Genomic DNA, 21,655 nt, shown 5'->3' with positions numbered 1-21,655 from the left:
CTCGTGATAGTCTATTAAATATGTAGGCCCTATGTTGCAATGATTATTACAGCTCCCCACACACAATCCACCTCGTCATGATAGTCTGTATACTGAGTAGAGTTTCGCAACTACCCTCACCACAACCCTTCCAAAATCAGTCAGTAGAATTTATGCCCACTTAATCATTCATGTGCATGTTAGGTACTGCATAGGGTGGTAGAAGAATTGTAAGATTGAACCAGGAATGTTACCCAGGATGATGCCATGAATGCTGCACCTCATCATATAATGTTGCTAACAGAGAAACATTTTATGTCTTTTACAACCTGTAAGAATTCATATGGATGTGCCGAGGCGACAATTTTTCATATCACTGAAGCTGAATATTGATGTGAGTGTGTAATGGGATAAATTGCTACAACCTGTGTGTCAATTCTCATGAAAATAAGAAATAAATAAAGTGGTTCACTTGTGGTGCTGTAGGTGGTACTGTGTGAAAACATTGACAAAAATGGTCATTGATTTCGTTCCAGTATTTGAACAAATTATAAAATCTGCTAATGGCTGAAGATCAGAGAGATTATCTACCCAGATCGCAGTTTTGAATTTATGAAAGTCTCATCTAGATGCAATAGGCAGGCCTCAAAAGAGAAAATCAACATGTTATAGAGAAAATGAGAATTTTTATTATGGTATTAAAATGAAATACAAAAACTGTATGATGATATTTGTGACGAAATATTGAACATTTCAGTAGTCGGTGGTGGTGCGCACGTAGTTGTTGCCGGAGGGCATGGAGACGCGCTCGACGCCGCCAGGGAAGAGCTTGGGCAGGTCTTGGTCGGGCACGTGCGGCAGGATCATCACCTTGGTGCCGGGCGTCCAGTTGGCGGGAGTGGCCACCACCTTCAGCCGGTCCGTCAGCTGCAGGGAGTCGATAACGCGCAGCAGCTCACTGAAACATCAGAAAACACATAGAGAGACACACTCTTCACATTAACAGCTAAGATACAAACATCGAGAGAAAGAAAAAAGTACGATGGACATAGAGGAACTATGCGTGAAATTTAAATGGATTGTAAATCTTGATCTGGAGAAGTATGTGCAAAGTAAGTGGATTAAGAACAGAAGGAACACCGTAGTTGACAAAGAAATTCGGAAAAAGCTGAGGAAGTAAAGGCTGTTGCACTCTCGGTTCGAACGAGAACGCGTCAAAGGCGACAGGCAAAGTAAGAAGCAACTTGTGCGGCTGTAAGAAGGTCGATGCCCGCAGCATATAACTACCGCCATCATACCGTAGCAAAAGATCTTTCCGAACACCCGAGAAAATTCTGATTCTATGTAAAAGTGATATGCAGGTCCAGTAACTCGTTGATCAGTTTGGTACTGCAGTAGAAGTTAGCAATAGGAAAGTTGAAGGTTTAAATTTCACATTTAGGAAATCGTTTTGTAGGAGGACCGTACAAAATACCGGACTCCCATATGGAGGACATAGTAAAAATGTCCCTGGCAAAGAGAAACAAAAAGAGTTGAAAGTAAATAAGTCGACAGATCCAGATGAGATCACAGTTCGGTTTTACAGAGAGTACACTACAGCACTGGCCCCTTACTTACGCTGCATTTATCGCGAATCTCTCTCTCAGTTCAAAGGCACAACCGACTAGAAAAAGTGCAGATGACTCTTGTATACAAGAAGAGCAAAATAAACACCAGAAAAATTGTGGACTCTTATCTTTAACATCCCATTGCTTCAGAATTCTTGACCACATTTTCAGTTTTAATATAAAAAATTTCCTGGAGATTAAAAGCTTCTGTCCACAAATCAGCAAGGTTTTAGAAAGTATCGCTCATGCGAAACTCAGCTTACCCTTTTCTCACATGACATCCTGCGAACCAGGGTGAAGGTCAATAAGCAGATTCCATATTCCTGGATTTCTGAAAATCATTTATCACGGTGACCCACTACAGACTGTTAATGAAGGTACACTCTTTGACACAAAGCCTGCTTGGCGGCCGGTCACCGCAGACTTTAGGGACATATAAATTGACCAGGCTGATAATACTAAAAGTCTGGCTATCTTCACAATCTGGCAACACTGTAGGGTACGATAGTTCCTGGAGGATCTGTTCCAGTTGTTACGCTATGTCTACACCAGTGGCCGCCGACTATATTTTATATCAAAGAGTATCTCGAAGACCTAAGTAACAGAACCCAGAAGGTTGTCCTCGACAGAGAGTGTTCATCAGAGACAAATATGTCTTCAGGAGTGCCCCAGGGAAGTGTGATAGGACCCCTGCTATTTTGTTCATACGTAAATGATCTGGCGGGTCGGGCAAGCAGCAATTTGCGGTTGTTTCCTCATGATGCTGTGGTGTACTGGAATGTGTCGTCGTTGAGAGACTCTAGGAGGATACAAGATGACACAGACAAAATTCCTAGTTGATGTGGTGAATGGCAGAGCTAGCTCTAAATGTAGAAAAATGTCAGTTAATGAATATGAGAATAAAAAACAAACCCACAACGTTCGTGTACACCATTAGTAGTGTGATGCTTGACGTAGTCATCTCCATTAAATATCTAGACGTTAAGTTGCAGAGAGACAGTAAATGGAATGAGCTCGTAAGGATTGCAGTATGAAAGGCGAATGGCTGACTTCGGTTTACTGGGAGAATTTTAGGAAAGTGTGCTTCATCTGTAAAGGAGACCGAATATAGGACACTCGTGCGACCCATTCTTCAGCATCGTTCGAGTGTTTGGGATTTGTACCAGGTGGGATTGAAGGAAGATATCGAAGCAGTTCTGAGGCGGTCTGTTAGATTAGTTACCAGTAGGTCCGAACAACGCGCAAGTATCACGAAGGTGCTTCGGCAACTCAAATGAGAATCCCTGTTGGGAAGGCGACGTTCTTTTCCAGGGAATTCTACTGCCGACAACGAACATTTCAAGTAAGGACCACGAAGATAATAGAAATTAGGGCTTATACAGAGCAATGAAGATAGTCGCTTTTCCCTCGCTCTGTATGCGAGTGGAACAGGAAAGGAAATAACGGGTTATGGTACTGGGTATCCTCCGCCACGCACCGTATGGTAGCTTCAGGAGAATGTATGTGGATGTGGACATTTCTATAAATACACTTAACGCATCATTTGGAGAGTATTATCAACTACTGACTGCGCTTTCACTTTAGTTGAAGTTTTGGGGTAGAAGTACTGCATGTATCATCCATTCTATTAAAGTGAGGAAGTAAGTCTACAGTTGAGCAGTAGACAACTATTTCCACTGGACGTACCACGCCCACCGACGAGCATCCAACCGCACTGATGGAGGACTGGAACATCATACTTCAAGGACTCCTTACCAACATTGTGGCCAGCACGTTACAGAGCATGTATTGCTGTCCGTGATGAATACGCACCCTGTTAAGAACAACGATCCGCCTTCTGTAATGTCCAGGGGACCATCATGATGTGCAGTGACTTCAGTGAAATTATTGTCTTTGAATTTCTATTCGCGTCATAGAGTATTTCTTACAGTTACCATCTGTACTACAGTATACCGTAGCAGGTCTTTCTATCTATGGTCCAAGTTTCCCCGAGATATGTTATTTGTCAGTGACACATCATGCGAAAGTACATTCGTCCTTAGGTTCTGCACAACAGTCCATAATTATCACAAAAATTAGTCATCACAAAAATAAATTATTTTACTAGTGCAATTCCCTGAGTCACACATACACAATTCAAATTAAGTTTAACTGACAAAAAGATCACTTCCTATGTCCTATATACATTGAAACATTTTTGTTTTGGTATATCATAAAATTCTTGAGGAGATAATATGTCTCGAACAACTGCTTCTGGTCATCTGGAACCACTCTAAAACATTTGGTATATATATATATATATATATATATATATATATATATATATATATATATATATATATATATATATATATATATGTGTGTGTGTGTGTGTATGTATATGTATATTTGCACAAGTGTGATAGTACCATCACGAAAACTATATATTTCCAATAAGTTCAAACAATAACTAATCATTGAAATATTTTCAATAAGCAAAATTTGCAAACTATGATAGTGTTTTGCATTACTCAACTTCCAAATATTAGTAGCAGGGTACGTCATTTTGCACCTACATATGTGCTTTTAATACAATATATTCCATATCAACTTGAGAAAGGTCATGTGGTCAAAGGGAGCTGTCAAATGAAAGCCATATTCTCTAGCAATGCATTCTGATCCTATGTGAAACTATGTTTTCACTATTCTGGAACTCAGAAATACTTGTCTTAGAAAAGTTTCAGTAATATCATCTTTTTATCTATGATAAGTGAAATAATGTGAATCAATAACAACGTAATGTGAGATGCTGCTGTGGTTTAAAATGAACAGGCACATCTTCCTTTCATCCTTTTAAGTTTCATTTACTTGTGTACGAGATAATTAGTTAATTACATAAGAAAAATTATTCTTTTGAATAAAGCTATTTCTTATAGTACGAAATCTATAATTTCCAGCATGTATCTCTCTATTTCTCTTGGAGAAACTGTTAATTCTGAATAGTTTTCACATTTAAAATCCAAGCTGCATTACCATATGTCATAGGTGACAATGCACGCAGTGAACTTTATTCTTTACACATCGCAAAGTTCCACTTGAATAACTTGAATGTCCTACATGGATCACCATGTTACTCCTCTATTGATTTCCTTGTCCATCCAATCCTGTTTCACTGCACTAATTATAGTAGCTGATCAACTGGTTGAATCATTCCAGTATTAATATGTGTTATTTTATTTTCAGTGTGTTAATTATACATTAATGTAATGTATTGTAATTATACATTAATGTAATTAGTTTTCTGGTACACTTCCAAGTTTACTTATTATGTTCTGTTCATTGTTGAAGCTCTAGCAAACAGTTGAATGTCATCATCGACTCAAAGGTAGGTCAGTTATGTTCCAGTGACAGATATTTTTCTTCGTTTCGTCAGTTTAAGGATCTGAAGCTGCTTCTGCTGCTACTTAGGTTAGTGTGGGGTCATGGAATCTTCTTGTCTTACTTCTCTTGCAGTTCTAAATTTCCACCAGCCTGATGAAGTGTGGTGAAATCTGCAGAGTTTATGCACACTTATTATTCTGTATAATAGTGTGGTTTGAATTAATTATTTGTTTTAAATGACTATTAGTACAAATGTAATTAAAAATGACTCAAAAGCTTTTTCAAAAATCTATGGGTCTCAGGCCCCGTGGTACTTTTTACTCATTGATCAAATCTGTTATTTCGTTAGTAACTCGCTAGTGATCTGTTGCATTCTGTGCACTTCAGAAGCCAGAATTTTTATCTGATTCACTAAACTCCGATATTGCTTCTATGCTGTGATTACATTCAAAGAATTCTAAACGGTGACTGGTTAAGACTAAGTGTCAGCTGATGATGGTATCTTGTATTTGGCAAATGAGTCTGTAATCTGCATATGTAATCAGAATGCTACACAGGCACACACTTAAGTTATTACTGCTTTCATTATTTGGTCACTTGCATGGTCTTTTGCCAATGGAGGTACAAGATCTGACGAAATTAGTGTCAACATCCTCATGAATACAGCTCATACATAACAAAAATCTATACGCTTTTTAACATGATCAGATAATGATTTAAGGCGCTGTTTTTTTATTGCGGCAGTGTTTTACACGTACAAGACTTTTTACATCACACTTAAACAATTATAAATGAAAGTAGCAATTATAGGAACAGAGAGAGAGAGAGAGAGTCTGTGTGTGATGTCAGTTGGAATAATTAACTGAAATACTAGTAACAGTAATAGGAATACTACCATCAGCACTGCTAACAATAATAATAATGACAGTAGATGCTAATGTATTTAATGGTGTAGAAAAGTGAGATACTGTGATAAAGAAAGGGAGAGAGAGTCAGGTAGGCTGCCCCAGCTAGAGATTTCAGCAGGAAATGAGAAAGGACAATGGGAAATAATGATACTTTGTTGTAATTCAATGGCTGCATGCAAAAACAAAGGCAGAATTTGCTTGTTGCTTAGTAGATAGGTCATTAACTTTCGCTTGAATCTGGAAATGTGGTTCATTCCTCTGAGATAACGACGAAGCTCATTCTAAAACCAGGTTCCTGCTACCGAAAAGGACTTGCAGAAAACAGCTGCCTATTGTTGTGTGACAGAAAGGATTTAACTTTGACTGGAATGGGTGTCTATGTTTTGTTTCCAGATATGAGCATTAGGATCGAGGAGGGAGACGATGGACTGTATGTGTGACCAGACGGTAACCGCTACAGAGTGTAAAAAGTCTTGGGCTTGTCTGCACGAGAACTGTGCATAATATGGTAAAATATGGTAAAGACGACAAACATCACAACTACATCGTTGCAGATGCTTATCCCCAATTCAAAAGCGTCTTAATCTCACATGAGAAAAATCCTGCAGAATAACATCGCTGTACATTAAACTGAAAGCAAAGCATTTATAGATGTTTCATTTTAAGTTCCAAGTTCTTTTTAAATTTTTTAAGGCGTGGAGATATGCTGATGCCTTCTCTCAAACTGCAGATGTGTGTTCAGCTCAGTATAGGTTTTCATCGATTGTCAATCCTGAACTCTTCACTCAGGTATAAAAATGTATGTGTGTCCCCTTCGCAATAAAAGATGTCATATATTCCTGAATGTAGGGCTGAAGAGCCTAGAATAACTTACCACAGCTGTTTGGATTTTGGATTTATTGAGTGTTAACCCATATTCTGCGCCCTTTTGGATAATGTGCATAGGTCAGCTATGACATTCTCAACAGCTGTTATCGAGTTAATTAATTTACAGTTAAATATCATTGGGAGCTATCAGCATACACTTTGTATTTACAGTGGAACAGAACTGATGACATGACTTTGGCATACAATCAGAAGAGTGTCATACCTAATACTGAACCCTGTGGGACACCTTGTACTACCTGTCCAACACAACTTCATGGTCCCAAATACGCCTTTATTTGGGACGACAGTTAATAACGAAACGATAAAAAGACTTAAGCTGCTGAGTTAGACAAGTAAACTTTGGAAGTGAACAGTATCTGAAGCTTTGTTAAAATCTAAAATCCTCATGATAGATGTCTCATGCCTTTAGGCCAATCACATGACTTGTACTGTTCATTACAAAGCTTTGTGCAGCCACAGGTGAAAAAAATCTCACTCACTTTTACTGACGAATGTACCCTGTAATGAATATAGGTTACGTAAATAGCTGAGTAGCGACACTCACTCGACGTTGCGGCCGCAGGACGCGGGGTACACCATGGAGAGTCGCAGCCGGTTGTCCGGCCCGATGACGTACATGGCCCGCACCGTCATCGCCTTCTCCACGTTGTCCTTGTCGCGCTCGTCGATCATGTCCAGCTTGACGGCCAGCTCGCGCGTCTCGTCGGACACGATGGGGTACGGGAAGTCGCCCGGAATGTCCTTGCAGTACGACTTGATGTCCTGTGGAGAGATTCGTCATATTTTTTTACATTTATTATTAGCTATATTCTCAAATAGACAATAGTTGAACTCAACTGTTCAAAAAAACGTATTTACATAGTCGGATGATTATATGGCAAAACAGCTGTGTAATCCACTCTCTCTGTAACAAACTTCTGAGTGAGTAATGTTCATTTCCGAAAACCTCCATTAGTCTCAAACCATAATCAGTTATCTGAACTACTTACATCAATAAATAAAGATTATTTCAACAATCTAATGCCTAAAACATGACTGTACATAAAACCTCACACGCAATTTTAATTATTTTATTTTATGTAATGAACACTTGTTCCCCAAAAACTTTTCTCTTCAGATTCCAATGAATGAAATAATGCTATATTAACTTCTTGAGTTAGTTATTTTTGTTATAACAACGTGACACTACCTACACATTCTAGCATCTCCATTAAATGGTACTTCTATTTTAAATTTCCTTCAATATATCCGCCCATATCTTCAGAATTTCTCTGTGTTTACAATGTCTTGCTGATAGAACATATTCACAGCTAGCATCACATTTCTACCAATAGAAAATTGGATATGCTGTATTTTTTGTTATCTTAAATGTTGAAAGCGTGCACGTTTATGGAGAAAAAACAATTACTTTTCAACATTATGTGTTATTTGCGTCGTCGTTACTTCTATGCTCGGCTTGGCAACAGTACTTGTATCATCTGCAAAAAGAAGTAATTCTGGTTCTAATTCATATAAAAGTAATAATTCACATCGATAAAAAACAACAGTGGATCTACAAACAAATCCTGCGGACGATAAGACAACCACCTGTGAATTACTTCAACTGTAAAATATAGCTCTACGCATATTTTCATTAGAAAATAACTAAACATGGTCTGTGGTGTACCACGTACTTATAAAAACGTTGTTTGTCTGGAGCAATAAAATTATTGACAACTGTGGTGGGTAAGTCACGGAAAGAGACATCTTACAAGCCTCTCAATCTGCTATCCGTTTACAACCAGAAAAAAGGGATTTGGCTTACTCACATTGACCCAGTCGACGTGGTCCTTGAGCTTGTCGCAGGAGAGGGCCAGCAGCTTGACTCCTCGCTTCTGGAACTCCGGGTTGTGGACGGCGATGCGTCCCAGCTCTGTGGTACACACCGGTGTGAAGTCTGCCGGGTGTGAGAATAGAACGCACCATCTGCGGAACGAGAATCACGTCAGCAGTAAGTCGCAAAACATGACGACCGATTCCATCGGTCTGGGATCGAAAAACAAAAATGCGAAGAAAACAGTAAATATTATTCTTCAGTACGAGACGTACACATACGAATCTCACAGAGCCCTTGAAGCAAACAAACGTAGTAGTTTGGTTTTATTTATTATTATCTGATTACACAGCATTTCTTGGTTACTCATTTATCTGACACTTATGTTGGTTGGTAAAAAGGAATCGATAGTGTCTGTAGAGTAAAAATAAACCTTAAACTGTAGAAGTCAGAAAAGTAATTTTTTTACAAATTCATCGAAATATTAATACTCTCTAAGACCAAAAATATGATGCAGTACGAGCATATTGTCAAATTGGGACGGAAGGTGTAACGTGCATGTAAAGCCAAATAAATGATTACATTTTCAGAAAAACTGGACGACAGAAAGTGCTTCACAAATCGACCAAGACAATTACGCTATGGTCCACCTCCAGCCCTTGTCGAAGCAGTTATTCTGTTTGGCTGACCTCCTGACGGAAATCCTGCCAAACTCTGGCCAAATCGACAAAATGCCGAGCTAGTTGGAGGGCCTTGCCCATAATGCTCTAATCGTTTGTAATTGTTGAGAGGTCTGGCCAAGGTATGGTTTGGCAAGCACGAAGAGAAAACAGTAGAAACTCTCGCCGCATGCGGACGGGCATCATCTTGCTGAAATGTAAGCCCAGGATAGGTTGCCAGCCGGCCGCGGTGGTCTAGCGGTTCTGGCGCTGCAGTCCGGAACCGCGGGACTGCTACGGCCGCAGGTTCGAATCCTGCCTCGGGCATGGGTGTGTGTGATGTCCTTAGGTTAGTTAGGTTTAAGTAGTTCTAAGTTCTAGGGGACTTATGACCTAAGATGTTGAGTCCCATAGTGCTCAGAGCCATTTGAACCATTTTTGATAGGTTGCCATGAAGGGCTAGCAAACGAGGCCTAAAATACCGTGACGAACCTCTGTGCTGTAAGGGTGACGCAGATGACTACCAGAGGCGCCTCTAGACATATCTTCAGTGACCATCATGGCTCTACTCCAGTCAATGAGATTCCAGGCCGAAGACATGTATGGAGACTCCCGGGACAGCTGAGTCATATCAACCTGACTGCACCCACCATACGGCCCAACAACCAGGAATGATGGTCCGGGGTGCCATTTCTTTTCAGAGCCGAACGCCTCTGGTTGTCATCAGTGGCACCTTCACAGTACAACGGTACCTCGACAATACTACTCCCCGTTTTGCTGCCCTTCATGGAAATGTATCCCGGGCTTACATTTCAGCAAGATAATGGCCGCCCGCACACGGTGAGAGTTTCTACTGCTTGTCTTCGTGCTTGCCAATCCTATATTGAACAGAAAGGTTGCTGGATGTCTTCCCAGTTGAAAACTATTTGGAGCTTTATGGGCAGGACCAGATCGGGATTTTGACGACCTAACGCGCAAATTAGACATAATTTGGCACTATATCTCTCAGGAGGACACCCAACAACCCTGCAATCACTACCAAGCTGAATAACGGCTTGCATAAGGGGCAGAGGTGGGCCAACGCATTACTGACTTGCTCAATTTGTGAGGGTCTTTCTCTTGAATAAATCGTCCAATTTTTCTGAAATTGTAATCATTTGTTTGTCTATATATATAATCACAGTTGCCGATTTCCGTCCCATTCGGACAATTCATTTGTGTTGCGTCATTTATTTTTGTCTTAGAGTGTGTAACAAAAACGTGAATATATAGGGTCTTGAAGAGCAATAGTGATTATTTTAGGAAGTGGTAGTGGAGACTAACTCGAATAACATATTCCATACAACAAGAGCAACATTTTTGTTGGTTACAGAGACACAACTGGTTACAGAGATAAGTTTTCATTTCGCGTGTTGGGACTTCATTTTCTCGGGTTTATTTGCCGATTGCCATTTTCCTTTTTAAACTGAAGATATAAAGCAGTGCTTCAGTGTACACAATTACTCTTTTCTGATTTTGATTCTGATTTGGTGGCCAACTCTACTGTGAGAGTAAAATGTTGTTAGGTTTCCAGCCTAATCAAGTGGTTAAAATGTCACGAGCTTTCGACCAAGCACTTCTTAGCCATTGTCAAGTAGAATGACTGCTGATGGGCTGCTGGAACGCCTCTATACGCCGGCTGTGACGTCACTGGTGCTCACTGCATCATCATACACGCGCAGACTCGCGTGCGCTGCATCCGCTTCAACCTCGCGACGGCTGGATCTCAAGCCCTGCTTCTCTGGTGGATTTGTGGCATTTTCTAGTTGTTCTTGATTCGCCTTACCCACAACATTTTTTATGTGATCGTTGCAAAACTAAGTTGTTTGTAATTGTAATTCCTAGGTATTTAGTTGAATCGACAAACTTTAAACTTCAGTGCTTTATCGTGTAACCGAAATTTAACAAAAATGGCTCTGAGCACTATGGGACTTAACATCTATGGTCATCAGTCCCCTAGAACTTAGATCTACTTAAACCTAACTAACCTAAGCACAGCACACAACACCCAGTCATCACGAGGCAGAGAAAATCCGTGATCCCGCCGGGAATCGAACCCGGGAACCCGGGCGTGGGAAGCGAGAACGCTACCACACGACCACGAGCTGCGGACGAAATTTAACAGATTCATTTTAGTACTCATGTGGAGGACCTAACACTTTTCAGTGTTTAGTGTCGATATCTTGTCTAAATCATTTTGCAATTGGTTTTGATCTTTACTACACGGTAAACGACAGCATCATCTCCAAACAGCCTATAAGCGCCGATCAAAAAGTATCCGTTTGAGGTCGTTGCTACAGGCAACGTGGCGCGCATACGGATGTGGGTATATAAACACCAAAACGTAGGTAAGTGATTAGTGTGGCATCGTCTTCCCGTCGTGCGTGCGATACAAGCGGAAATATGAACTATGACACCATTATTACCCAATGAGTCCAAACAGGACCAACGTGCTGTTATTCTTTTCTCGGTTGCCGAAGACCAAACACCGATAGATATCCATCGGAGAATGGAGAATATGTATGGGGCAGCACGTTTATCGAAAGCCACCGTTGTGGAATGGTGCGCCAAGCGGTGCTGCTGCTTCGTGGTAACGCACCTCTCCGTATCACAAAATTTCGTAACGCAGAAGTTACGCCAACTCAAGCGCTGGGCACCTGACCTATAGTCCTGATCTCTCCACAGGCGTTTATCACGCTTGCGGTACTGTAAACGAGGCCTTGAGGAGCCGACGATTCTGTCGGTTAATGAAATGCAACAAGCAGCTACGAACTTCTCCGCGCAGACGGGTACCTTGAAACCTGATGCGTCGGTGAGATGGTTGCCTCAACACTCACGGCGGTTTTTCCCGATTGGCATACCGATCCTGGACTGTACGGCCTTCGAACGGGAACTGTTAGGTCGTCTCTTATAAGACAGCTGGTCAGATTATCTCCTAAACTGCTTACATAGTTTCGTAACAGCACAGAGCCTATAACACCAGGAGAACGACAGAAATCGCTTCTATTCCTGTCAGTGACTTCCCGCCAATTACTACGAACTGTGACCTTTGACTGGTGGTCACGAACCCAGTCGCACAAGTCTGAGGCGATACTGCGTAGGCACGCTGTCTGATTAGAAGCCGCTTGTCAGGAAGGATATCAAAAGCCTTGTGCAAATAAAGAACTGTGAAATCAATTTAAGATCCCTTGTCGATAACACTCATTACTTCGTGAGAATAAAGAGCCACTTGTGTTTTTGCCGGAAACGATATTTTCTGAATCCGCCTATGAACAATATCAAGGAATTTCCGACGCTGTTCACTAACAATCTACACTCCTGGAAATGGAAAAAAGAACACATTGACACCGGTGTGTCAGACCCACCATACTTGCTCCGGACACTGCGAGAGGGCTGTACAAGCAATGATCACACGCACGGCACAGCGGACACACCAGGAACCGCGGTGTTGGCCGTCGAATGGCGCTAGCTGCGCAGCATTTGTGCACCGCCGCCGTCAGTGTCAGCCAGTTTGCCGTGGCATACGGAGCTCCATCGCAGTCTTTAACACTGGTAGCATGCCGCGACAGCGTGGACGTGAACCGTATGTGCAGTTGACGGACTTTGAGCGAGGGCGTATAGTGGGCATGCGGGAGGCCGGGTGGACGTACCGCCGAATTGCTCAACACGTGGGGCGTGAGGTCTCCACAGTACATCGATGTTGTCGCCAGTGGTCGGCGGAAGGTGCACGTGCCCGTCGACCTGGGACCGGACCGCAGCGACGCACGGATGCACGCCAAGACCGTAGGATCCTACGCAGTGCCGTAGGGGACCGCACCGCCACTTCCCAGCAAATTAGGGACACTGTTGCTCCTGGGGTATCGGCGAGGACCATTCGCAACCGTCTCCATGAAGCTGGGCTACGGTCCCGCACACCGTTAGGCCGTCTTCCGCTCACGCCCCAACATCGTGCAGCCCGCCTCCAGTGGTGTCGCGACAGGCGTGAATGGAGGGACGAATGGAGACGTGTCGTCTTCAGCGATGAGAGTCGCTTCTGCCTTGGTGCCAATGATGGTCGTATGCGTATTTGGCGCCGTGCAGGTGAGCGCCACAATCAGGACTTCATACGACCGAGGCACACAGGGCCAACACCCGGCATCATGGTGTGGGGAGCGACCTCCTACACTGGCCGTACACCACTGGTGATCGTCGAGGGGACACTGAATAGAGCACGGTACATCCAAACCGTCATCGAACCCATCGTTCTACCAATCCTAGACCGGCAAGGGAACTTGCTGTTCCAACAGGACAATGCACGTCCGCATGTATCCCGTGCCACCCAACGTGCTCTAGAAGGTGTAAGTCAACTACCCTGGCCAGCAAGATCTCCGGATCTGTCCCCCATTGAGCATGTTTGGGACTGGATGAAGCGTCGTCTCACGCGGTCTGCACGTCCAGCACGAACGCTGGTCCAACTGAGACGCCAGGTGGAAATGGCGTGGCAAGCCGTTCCACAGGACTACATCCAGCATCTCTACGATCGTCTCCATGGGAGAATAGCAGCCTGCATTGCTGCGAAAGGTGGATATACACTCTACTAGTGCCGACATTGTGCATGCTCTGTTGCCTGTGTCTATGTGCCTGTGGTTCTGTCAGTGTGATCATGTGATGTATCTGACCCCAGGAATGTGTCAATAAAGTTTCCCCTTCCTGGGAGAATGAATTCACGGTGTTCTTATTTCAATTTCCAGGAATGTATATATATTGTGAACACTAACGCCACTGTAACAGTCCAAAAGTAACTCTTAGAGGACGATTTTGTCCCATGGTCATCAGGTCTTCTTTTCTTGTTTTTCCGTCGTAGATAAGTCGAATGTCCACATCTTCTACGCTCTTGGCACCTGTTAGGCGTTACATCGTGATGCGCAAAGATAAACACCTGCAGGCTGAGTACACAAGGAGAGGACGCTCTCCAGTGAAGCTGGCAAACCGGTTACGTAAGAGGTCGGCCACGAGCACACCGTCCAAGGCCGCATCGTATCGCTGTTGTCAGGCGCATTGGCGGGCGTGGCTTGGTAATATTACGGTGGCGCTCCGTGGCACTTTTTTATGTGATTTTTCTACGGCTGCTTACTTCCCTGCGCTGCCAACCCCCCCTTCCACTCCACCGCGCTAATTTTATACAACTCCATGTCAAAACGAGATGTGTAAAGAGGGAAAGGAAATCGCCTCAGCCTCCGAAATCGGAAAATTCAGTTAAAAGAAAAAACGTCAACTTCTCGAAGTATTAGTTCTGAATGATAAATTAATTCTTAACATCAGCTAGACAGATTGTTTTTCTCGGTCTGCATGACTGAATTCTATGTCACTACGCGAAACACAATGGTCAGATGACGTGACGGTTCGGTACCACAGCACAGAGTACATAGCGAGCCAGTCTGTTCCTTTTTACGGTTCAACCTGGATCGCACTACTTGTATTTCATGTACAAAGGCCGGCCGGAGTGGCCGTGCGGTTCTAGGCGCTGCAGTCTGGAACCGAGCGACCGCTACGGTCGGAGGTTCGAATCCTGCTTCGGACATGGATGTGTGTGATGTCCTTAGGTTAGTTAGGTTTAATTAGTTCTAAGTTCTAGGCGACTGATGACCTCAGAAGTTAAGTCGCATAGTGCTCAGAGCCATTTGAACCATTTTTTGTACAAAAGAAGCCTGTGGTTGTAGCAAGAGCAATGTTTAGTCTTCCTTCATGGGAAATAATATATGTGATCGGGTATTACACACTTGAGATAAATGGAAGTGCTATGCCACCAATCAAACAAACATGTATGGTTTTCTTTTGCTTCTTGTTAATGTGTAAATGTGTATGTAAGTTTCACACTGACTGTACGGAAAGCGATGATTAATTGGGAAACAGCACTATTTCCGGCACAGGAAGTGAGAAACCGCACACCACAATTTTGTATTAACAATAGAAGCAACTACAAAGACATGCTGGAACACAGTTAGAAGTTCATAAACGAAAAGACTGAGAAGTCTTGTTTAAAGACATGAAGATGCAGCACATGGTAATTCTTTGAAGACAAATAATATTGAAGAATGTAGTTTTTTGTCAATGTACGGGTGAAAGGTCAACACGTTACGCATGGAATCGATCACCAGTTATTTACGAAAGGGAAAAGACCTGTTGACCGATAGTTGTAGTTATAAAAAGGCGAGGGCGAATCGAGTATGAAATTTAACAGTTCACTAGTTTACGTATTTTGTACTCAGAAATTTTCTACAAAAGGGAATTTGTAAATAAAAGAGAAATCCACCACGCATTCAATGCTGGTAATTTTGCTTCTATTTCGCTAGTTTAATTTACTATAGAAAAAAGTAGGCAAATGTTGTCCGTGAACAACCGCTGAATGAAATATCCACTCCAACCTTATGTCCCAGGTTATTGACACAAGAGCATAAATTACGAGTACTTTTTCGAATTCGTTTCTTTTTACGGAAGACTTTTGGAGAAAGAACTGTTGTATTCACCTTGCAGTCATCAGGTAAATGAAATTATTCTCAGGCGGGTTTTTGAGGAAAAAACGACGTGCAGGAAAACACGCGTGAGACTGTCACAGTTTTTCACATTTTCTCCGCGATATTTCCTTCGAAGAAATATATCCCTCCAATCAACGAGTTAGCAAAGGCTGAAGAAAGAAGTTTCGACAACATGTTGGAGTATATAGTGCCGGTCCAAACCGCAAATTCTTCTCTTTCTACTGGAAGTGACTGATTTCGATTATCTTAAGCATCATCTGATTAACATTAATTTAGTCTTAGAACATGTGTCGGTGACGGCTAGCTTCGGTAGAACCCAACGACCGCGGGCACCGACGCATCATGTGCTCAGGGAAAATTCATCTTTGTCAGGTGAAGCTTATGATAACCGAAACCGGACACCATCACTGCAAAGAAAAGAAACTGTGATTTAGTCTGTTACTGTTGATTCTTATACTAACATTGAAGATTGGGAACTGCATCACGAAACACGCAGCTGTACTTATTTTTGTTTTGACAGTCAGTTTCGATCAAAGTCAGACCATTCTTGGATCATCTTTGCGACAGAGGAACATTATACGAGGGTTGGAACTTAAATAGTGGCAACTATTTATTCACAACCGATACACAAGAGTTACGTGTATACACCTGTTACTGTCCTTCAAAGTAGTCACCAGCGTTGTGTAGAACCTGTTGCAAGCGATGTGGAAGGCGCAGTATATACCGTTGTCAGAGCCTGTTCTGTTGATGATGCGAATGCGACTGTCTAAAGTTATGTTGATTCTCGTGTGCGACTGTGATGATGTTATACTAACGCATCACGTTCCTCCATGGCAGACCGTCAAAGCACTGTTCGCTTTTTAGCATCACCTGCGACCAGCTTTGCGAAAGAAACGGCGACACTTTCTGCCCCCACCCATCATTTTGCACGACAATGCCAGGGCGTGTGGCTGCTCTGTTCGGTCGATGGGACTGGGAAGTACTGTACCGTCCACCATACTCCCCGGACTTAAGTCCTTGTGACTTTGATTTGATTCCGAAGATGAGGGAACCACTTCGTGGTATTCGCTTCGGAACTGTTCCAGGGATTCGACAGGCAGTAGACCGCTCCATTCGCACCATCAACAGAACAGCCTCTGCTAAAGGCCCGTCCACACGCAACGATCTGTATGCGCAAATGTCTGCGCACATCACATCTGCGCAGACAGATCGTTGCGTGTGGACAGAAGATTTGCACCAACCTGAGGTGTGTGCAAACCTGGAAGTTGGAGTTGGAGGTTTGAGCGAAACCTCTCAAATCTGTGGGTTCAAACCACATCTGCGCAGACAAGTTGGAGCGTGTGGACAGGAGATCGCCGCAAATCTGGCGCGAAACAACTGTTTGCTCAGTCTAGTGTTTGTATTTTGCGCACAGGCATTAAAATGGCTGGCACTCGTCAGTGTTCTCGAGAGGTTGTAAGTGAATTCATTGAAATATATAGAAACCACCCATGTTTGTGGAAGATTAAAAGTAAAAAATATAGTGTCCGAGACAAAAATACAGCAGCATACCATGCTCTAATTGAAAAATTGCGGGCAGTTGACGTCTCGGCAAACAGAGAAACGGTAATAAAAATAAAAAAATTCGTTGCGAACTGGCGAAATTATTAGCGGATGGGTGTCGAAACTTATAATTATCTCTTAAAGCTTGTAACCCCTCATATTATGAGAAAAATACTTGTATGAGAAGGGCAATTTCTCCTCATGAGCGGCTGGCGGTAACATTAAGATTCCTAGCAACAGGAAGGAGCTGCAAGGATTTGGAATTTTCAACTGCAATATCGAAACAAGCGTTGAGTAAAATAATACCCAACACATGTGAAGCTATTTTCGCTGTCCTGAAGGATGAGTTCATGAAGCAAGTCAAGTAAATTAAGTCTGTCAGCGAACTGTTTACCGAAAAGAGTTATCCAAAGATCAGAAATCTAGAAGATCTGGTCTAAGAGTAGATCAAGTATACCAGCCAACGTTATGCTATTTCGATCTGCTTAGCTTTCTTAGTGATAAAGGAACGCCAAGACCAAGCAGGAGTACAATTGAAGATGAAATTGGAGTGTCAATGCACCAGGAAATGGAACACGAGGTAATGTAAAACAAAATAGGTTCGGCGTGCAACTCTCGCAGTAAATGTACGTGAGAAAACTGCTTTCGCTTTAGCAGCTACTGTCTACACCGTTTTGACCGCTTTCTCTGTTTCCTGCGGTTGGTCTGAATGTTTTTTGCAACACAAGTTGCGAACACAGACCACAACAGAACTTCCTCCATTTCTATATTTGAAAAAAACTTAATTAAATTTTTGACGTTTATGGGGAGCGTAGTCGCTTGCCACTGATATTTCTTTTCTACACCGACAGATGGCGGGCGAGTAGTAGATTGGGGTTTGTGTCGTGTGAACACACCACATTTGCAGCGATCTTTTGCGTGTACAAACATCTGCGCCGATGTCTGCGCAGACAGATCGTTGTGTGTGGACCGGGCTTAACGGTATACTCCGCCTTCCGCATCGCTATCAACGGGTTCTACACTACGCTGGTGACTGCTTTGAAAGACAGTAACAGGGGAAAACATGTAACTCTTTTGTATCGGTTGTGAATAAATAGTTGCCACTATTTAAGTTCTAGCCCTCGAATGTCAAGCGCACACTATAATGGTGCGCAGTGCCGCATAAAACAATTTTAACAAGACATGCATTACGCACAGAACGTTCAACCAATATATGGTAATTACAAAACACGCCTTTTATTGAGAATTTCAGAACTGTAAACAATAATCAGAATCTTAAAATGCTCCATTTTGGTAAGACCTGTTATTGCAGTTGTCAAATGCACAGTTAAATACGTATTTTGTAATCATATTCTTTGTATACATGAGTGGCAACATGTGTAAGGCAGTTAGAGCCACTGTGTAGAATTATTGTTGCACTTGATACATAGTTGAAGAGTGGAAATTTCAAACGTTTTAAGCTCAATATTTTCATAAAGCGCCTTTTTAGTACTTTCGTGTTCCCGGTGCCACGAATATTTCTACCGTTACTGAACGGCACGCTGTTAATGCATCAAAGATTCTAACACGATGCCACAGAACTTACACAAATACAACAACCTTATAGAACATAGTAAACAATAAAAGTGATGCACATCTGCTACAGCATTTCCGTCCGAGACGAAGTTGATTCGTGCAGCTGTGGAGTTCATGCCATCCGCCAACTGGAACGCCAGTGATGGCTTTGCTTTATCACAGTTAATAAGAGATACAGTTCAAATTCTTGAAAAAGCTATCTCTCTAACGTAAAGGGGAAAAAAATCTGAAAAAATTTGACATGTTTGTACTGCCATGAAGTTGTTCCTCTGTTGCGTCGTATACCAAGCGAAAACACAATTGCCGGCCGGAGTGACCGAGCGGTTCTAGGCGCTACAGTCTGGAACCAAGCGACCGCTACGGTCGCAGGTTAAAATCCTGCCTCGGGCATGGATGTGTGTGATGTCCTTAGGTTAGTTAGGTTTAAGGAGTTCTAAGTTCTAGGGGACTGACGACCGCAGCAGTTAAGTCCCATAGTGCTCAGAGCCACTTGAACCACTTGAAAACACAATCAAGGCCTACAGCCTACCTGAGAATCTATAAAATCTTCTACCACGATAACAGTAGCAGTTTTATGATGGAAATTAACGGATTATTTGCTCATTAGCGTCTGATTATGCCGACCACTGGCCTTCGTTAGACCTTGGGAGACCTGAAGAACATACATCGATTTAAAACACGATAAAATTGTTCTTTGAGTAGATCATTCTGTGGATGTAAAAGGAGATCAACAACTTTCACAGAGAATTTGGTGACGTGATGTTCACATTATACTTAAAGATTATTTTGTTAGTTAATTTACAAAAATTTAACTCTGTGGTTATTCATAGGTGAATAAAAGCTGGATAAGTAAACTGGAGTATGCGGTTAGTATCAGTGTGCGTATTCAGCTACATTTTAATAAATAAATGCTTCAAAATTTGATCCGATACACAGATAGACACTATTACAGACACTTGACGCAAAGATTTTCTTTTTTGGGGGGTTAGGGGGGAGGGCGAGACGTTCATTGGCAAAATTTAATCCCGACAAGAGTTTATGATCCAGTTAGGTGAAAATGGCTTTAATATGCACGCAACTTCCGTTCTTTCCACTTTTCGATGCCTTGTCTTATAACACCAAAGCGAGCAAATAACGGAAACAATTGGTGTTTTTAGGTCACTAGCTTGGCTCTTAATGCAAACACACGGCCCAAATTTCATACTGATTGGATTAATATAAGCACGCTACGTTACGGATATTCCAGGCTGAAAAAGTTAAAAATGTTCCTACAAATTCAAAATAAGGAAAAGAAACGACTAAACCGATTTACAATTTCTGGCTTTTTTGTTTATTTAGGAAATGCACAAATGAGGGATTCGTGTTTAAACCAGAAATGCAAATGTACCTCAGATTTAGGTTCTATCACGCTGAGGACGGCCGTATAAATGTTTTGAAGAACAAAACTGTAACAAAAACATGTAAAAACAGTAACAGAAAGCGAATATTATTCAGCAGGAAGTACAGCAAAGTCACAGCCACCTCGGGGGCCAGTTCATAAACCAATGGTGAAAAAAACTGTGTTGGGAATAATTTTACACATAACCTCTACGTACTTACGGCAACTGGTTCTCAAAAACTGGTCAATAAATATACGTAACCACTTTTATTTGTGTTTCGTGACAGGTTTTCGGTTAAATAACTATCTTCATACCAAATTTTCCATGGTGAAGTTACAGAGTTTCCAGTATTGATGATGATATCTGGAGATGGCCATTAGCGGCATCTGGTCACCAAGAATATATAAGAAGCTATTTGGTCTGTCTGCAGATCAATTTTCAATGGCCATAGGCCGACAAGACGAGAATACATTAGACGACCATGTGTGAATGCTTGGGTTAAACAAAAACCCTCTCCTCAGTTCCTCACGAAATAACGAGGTGTGGCACATGGGTGATAAATTGTTCATGGCGACACTACACACGACACACCAATCGGTGCTGTTCGACAAGAGCGTTATATGTGCCGGCACTGGGTTACACACACTCCCTTTCTTTCTTTCTCTCTCTCTCTCTCTCTCTCTCACACACACACACACATACACGCAAATCATATGAAATCAGAGTCATTTACATTTAAGACACAACACATTCGCATGTCAAGAAGGGGAGCTACATATATGTTTGCAGAAAGAAGTCTTTGCACTCAAAATCACCTCGGCTTCTCCCTGTCTACAATGGCGTACAGAAATGTTCAGGCGAGGTTATTGACCTAGTCACAGAATGAAAGGAACATTTCGTAACACTAAAAGACAAGCAGAAGGTTATCATCATAATGTTACAAGCAAAACGAATAGTGAATTTACCACAAACGGCAGATAAATAAATACTCACGAGTCGCCTTTCCACTTGTAGAAGTCCAGCGGCCCCTGCGTGGAGGGCGCCGTGAAGTTTGGTACAATGCTCTCGAGCTTCATGCTGTAGTGGCGGCAACTGTTGTGCGTCTCTGAACAAGTGACTGGCGGCTGCTGGGCCACCGCGTACTTATATAAGTAAGCGGAGAGGAGTTGGGTGGGAGGAGCGAGAGAGAGGGACAGAGAGGGAGAAGATTGCAAAGTCAGCAGCGCTCAGCTTTGCTCTTTCACTCGCACAGTCCCAGTCGCTCTCTGTCTCACACCGTGACTCGGCAGCTGCCGAAGTCTGGCCGATAACCAGCAATGTTGGAAGCCGCTATCTGCACTCCAAATACACGCCCACTGCCTGCATGGAATTCGAGGTTCTTGCAGTGACGT

General features: G+C 42.4%; 1 protein-coding gene across 1 annotated transcript; it reads right to left on the bottom strand.

The window, feature by feature from the left end:
* Positions 1–645: 645 nt before the first annotated feature.
* On the bottom strand, positions 646–21,401 carry LOC126191273 (peroxiredoxin-6-like). The gene is made up of 4 exons (XM_049932082.1): positions 21,258–21,401; positions 8,551–8,707; positions 7,287–7,504; positions 646–937 (listed from the first exon to the last, which is right to left on the bottom strand). Exons 1-4 carry the CDS (start codon positions 21,338–21,340, stop codon positions 733–735), a joined length of 663 nt encoding a protein of 220 aa, XP_049788039.1. The 5' UTR covers positions 21,341–21,401; the 3' UTR covers positions 646–732.
* Between the last annotated feature and the right edge of the window lie 254 nt (positions 21,402–21,655).

The sequence above is a fragment of the Schistocerca cancellata genome, chromosome 6 (genome assembly GCF_023864275.1).
Source record: "Schistocerca cancellata isolate TAMUIC-IGC-003103 chromosome 6, iqSchCanc2.1, whole genome shotgun sequence".
Classification (NCBI taxonomy): domain Eukaryota; kingdom Metazoa; phylum Arthropoda; class Insecta; order Orthoptera; family Acrididae; genus Schistocerca; species Schistocerca cancellata.
Note: the sequence above shows the minus strand (reverse complement) of the source record. Positions and strands in the feature narration are given on the sequence as shown.

Coding starts and splice junctions, on each gene's coding strand:
- LOC126191273 (XM_049932082.1), bottom strand. CDS start 21,340: ATGAAGCTCGAGAGCATTGTACCAAACTTCACGGCGCCCTCCACGCAG. Junction 8,708..21,257: donor TACAAGTGGAAAGGCGACTC/GTGAGTATTTAT, acceptor CTCGTTCCGCAG/ATGGTGCGTTCTATTCTCAC. Junction 938..7,286: donor TCCTGCGGCCGCAACGTCGA/GTGAGTGTCGCT, acceptor CTGATGTTTCAG/TGAGCTGCTGCGCGTTATCG.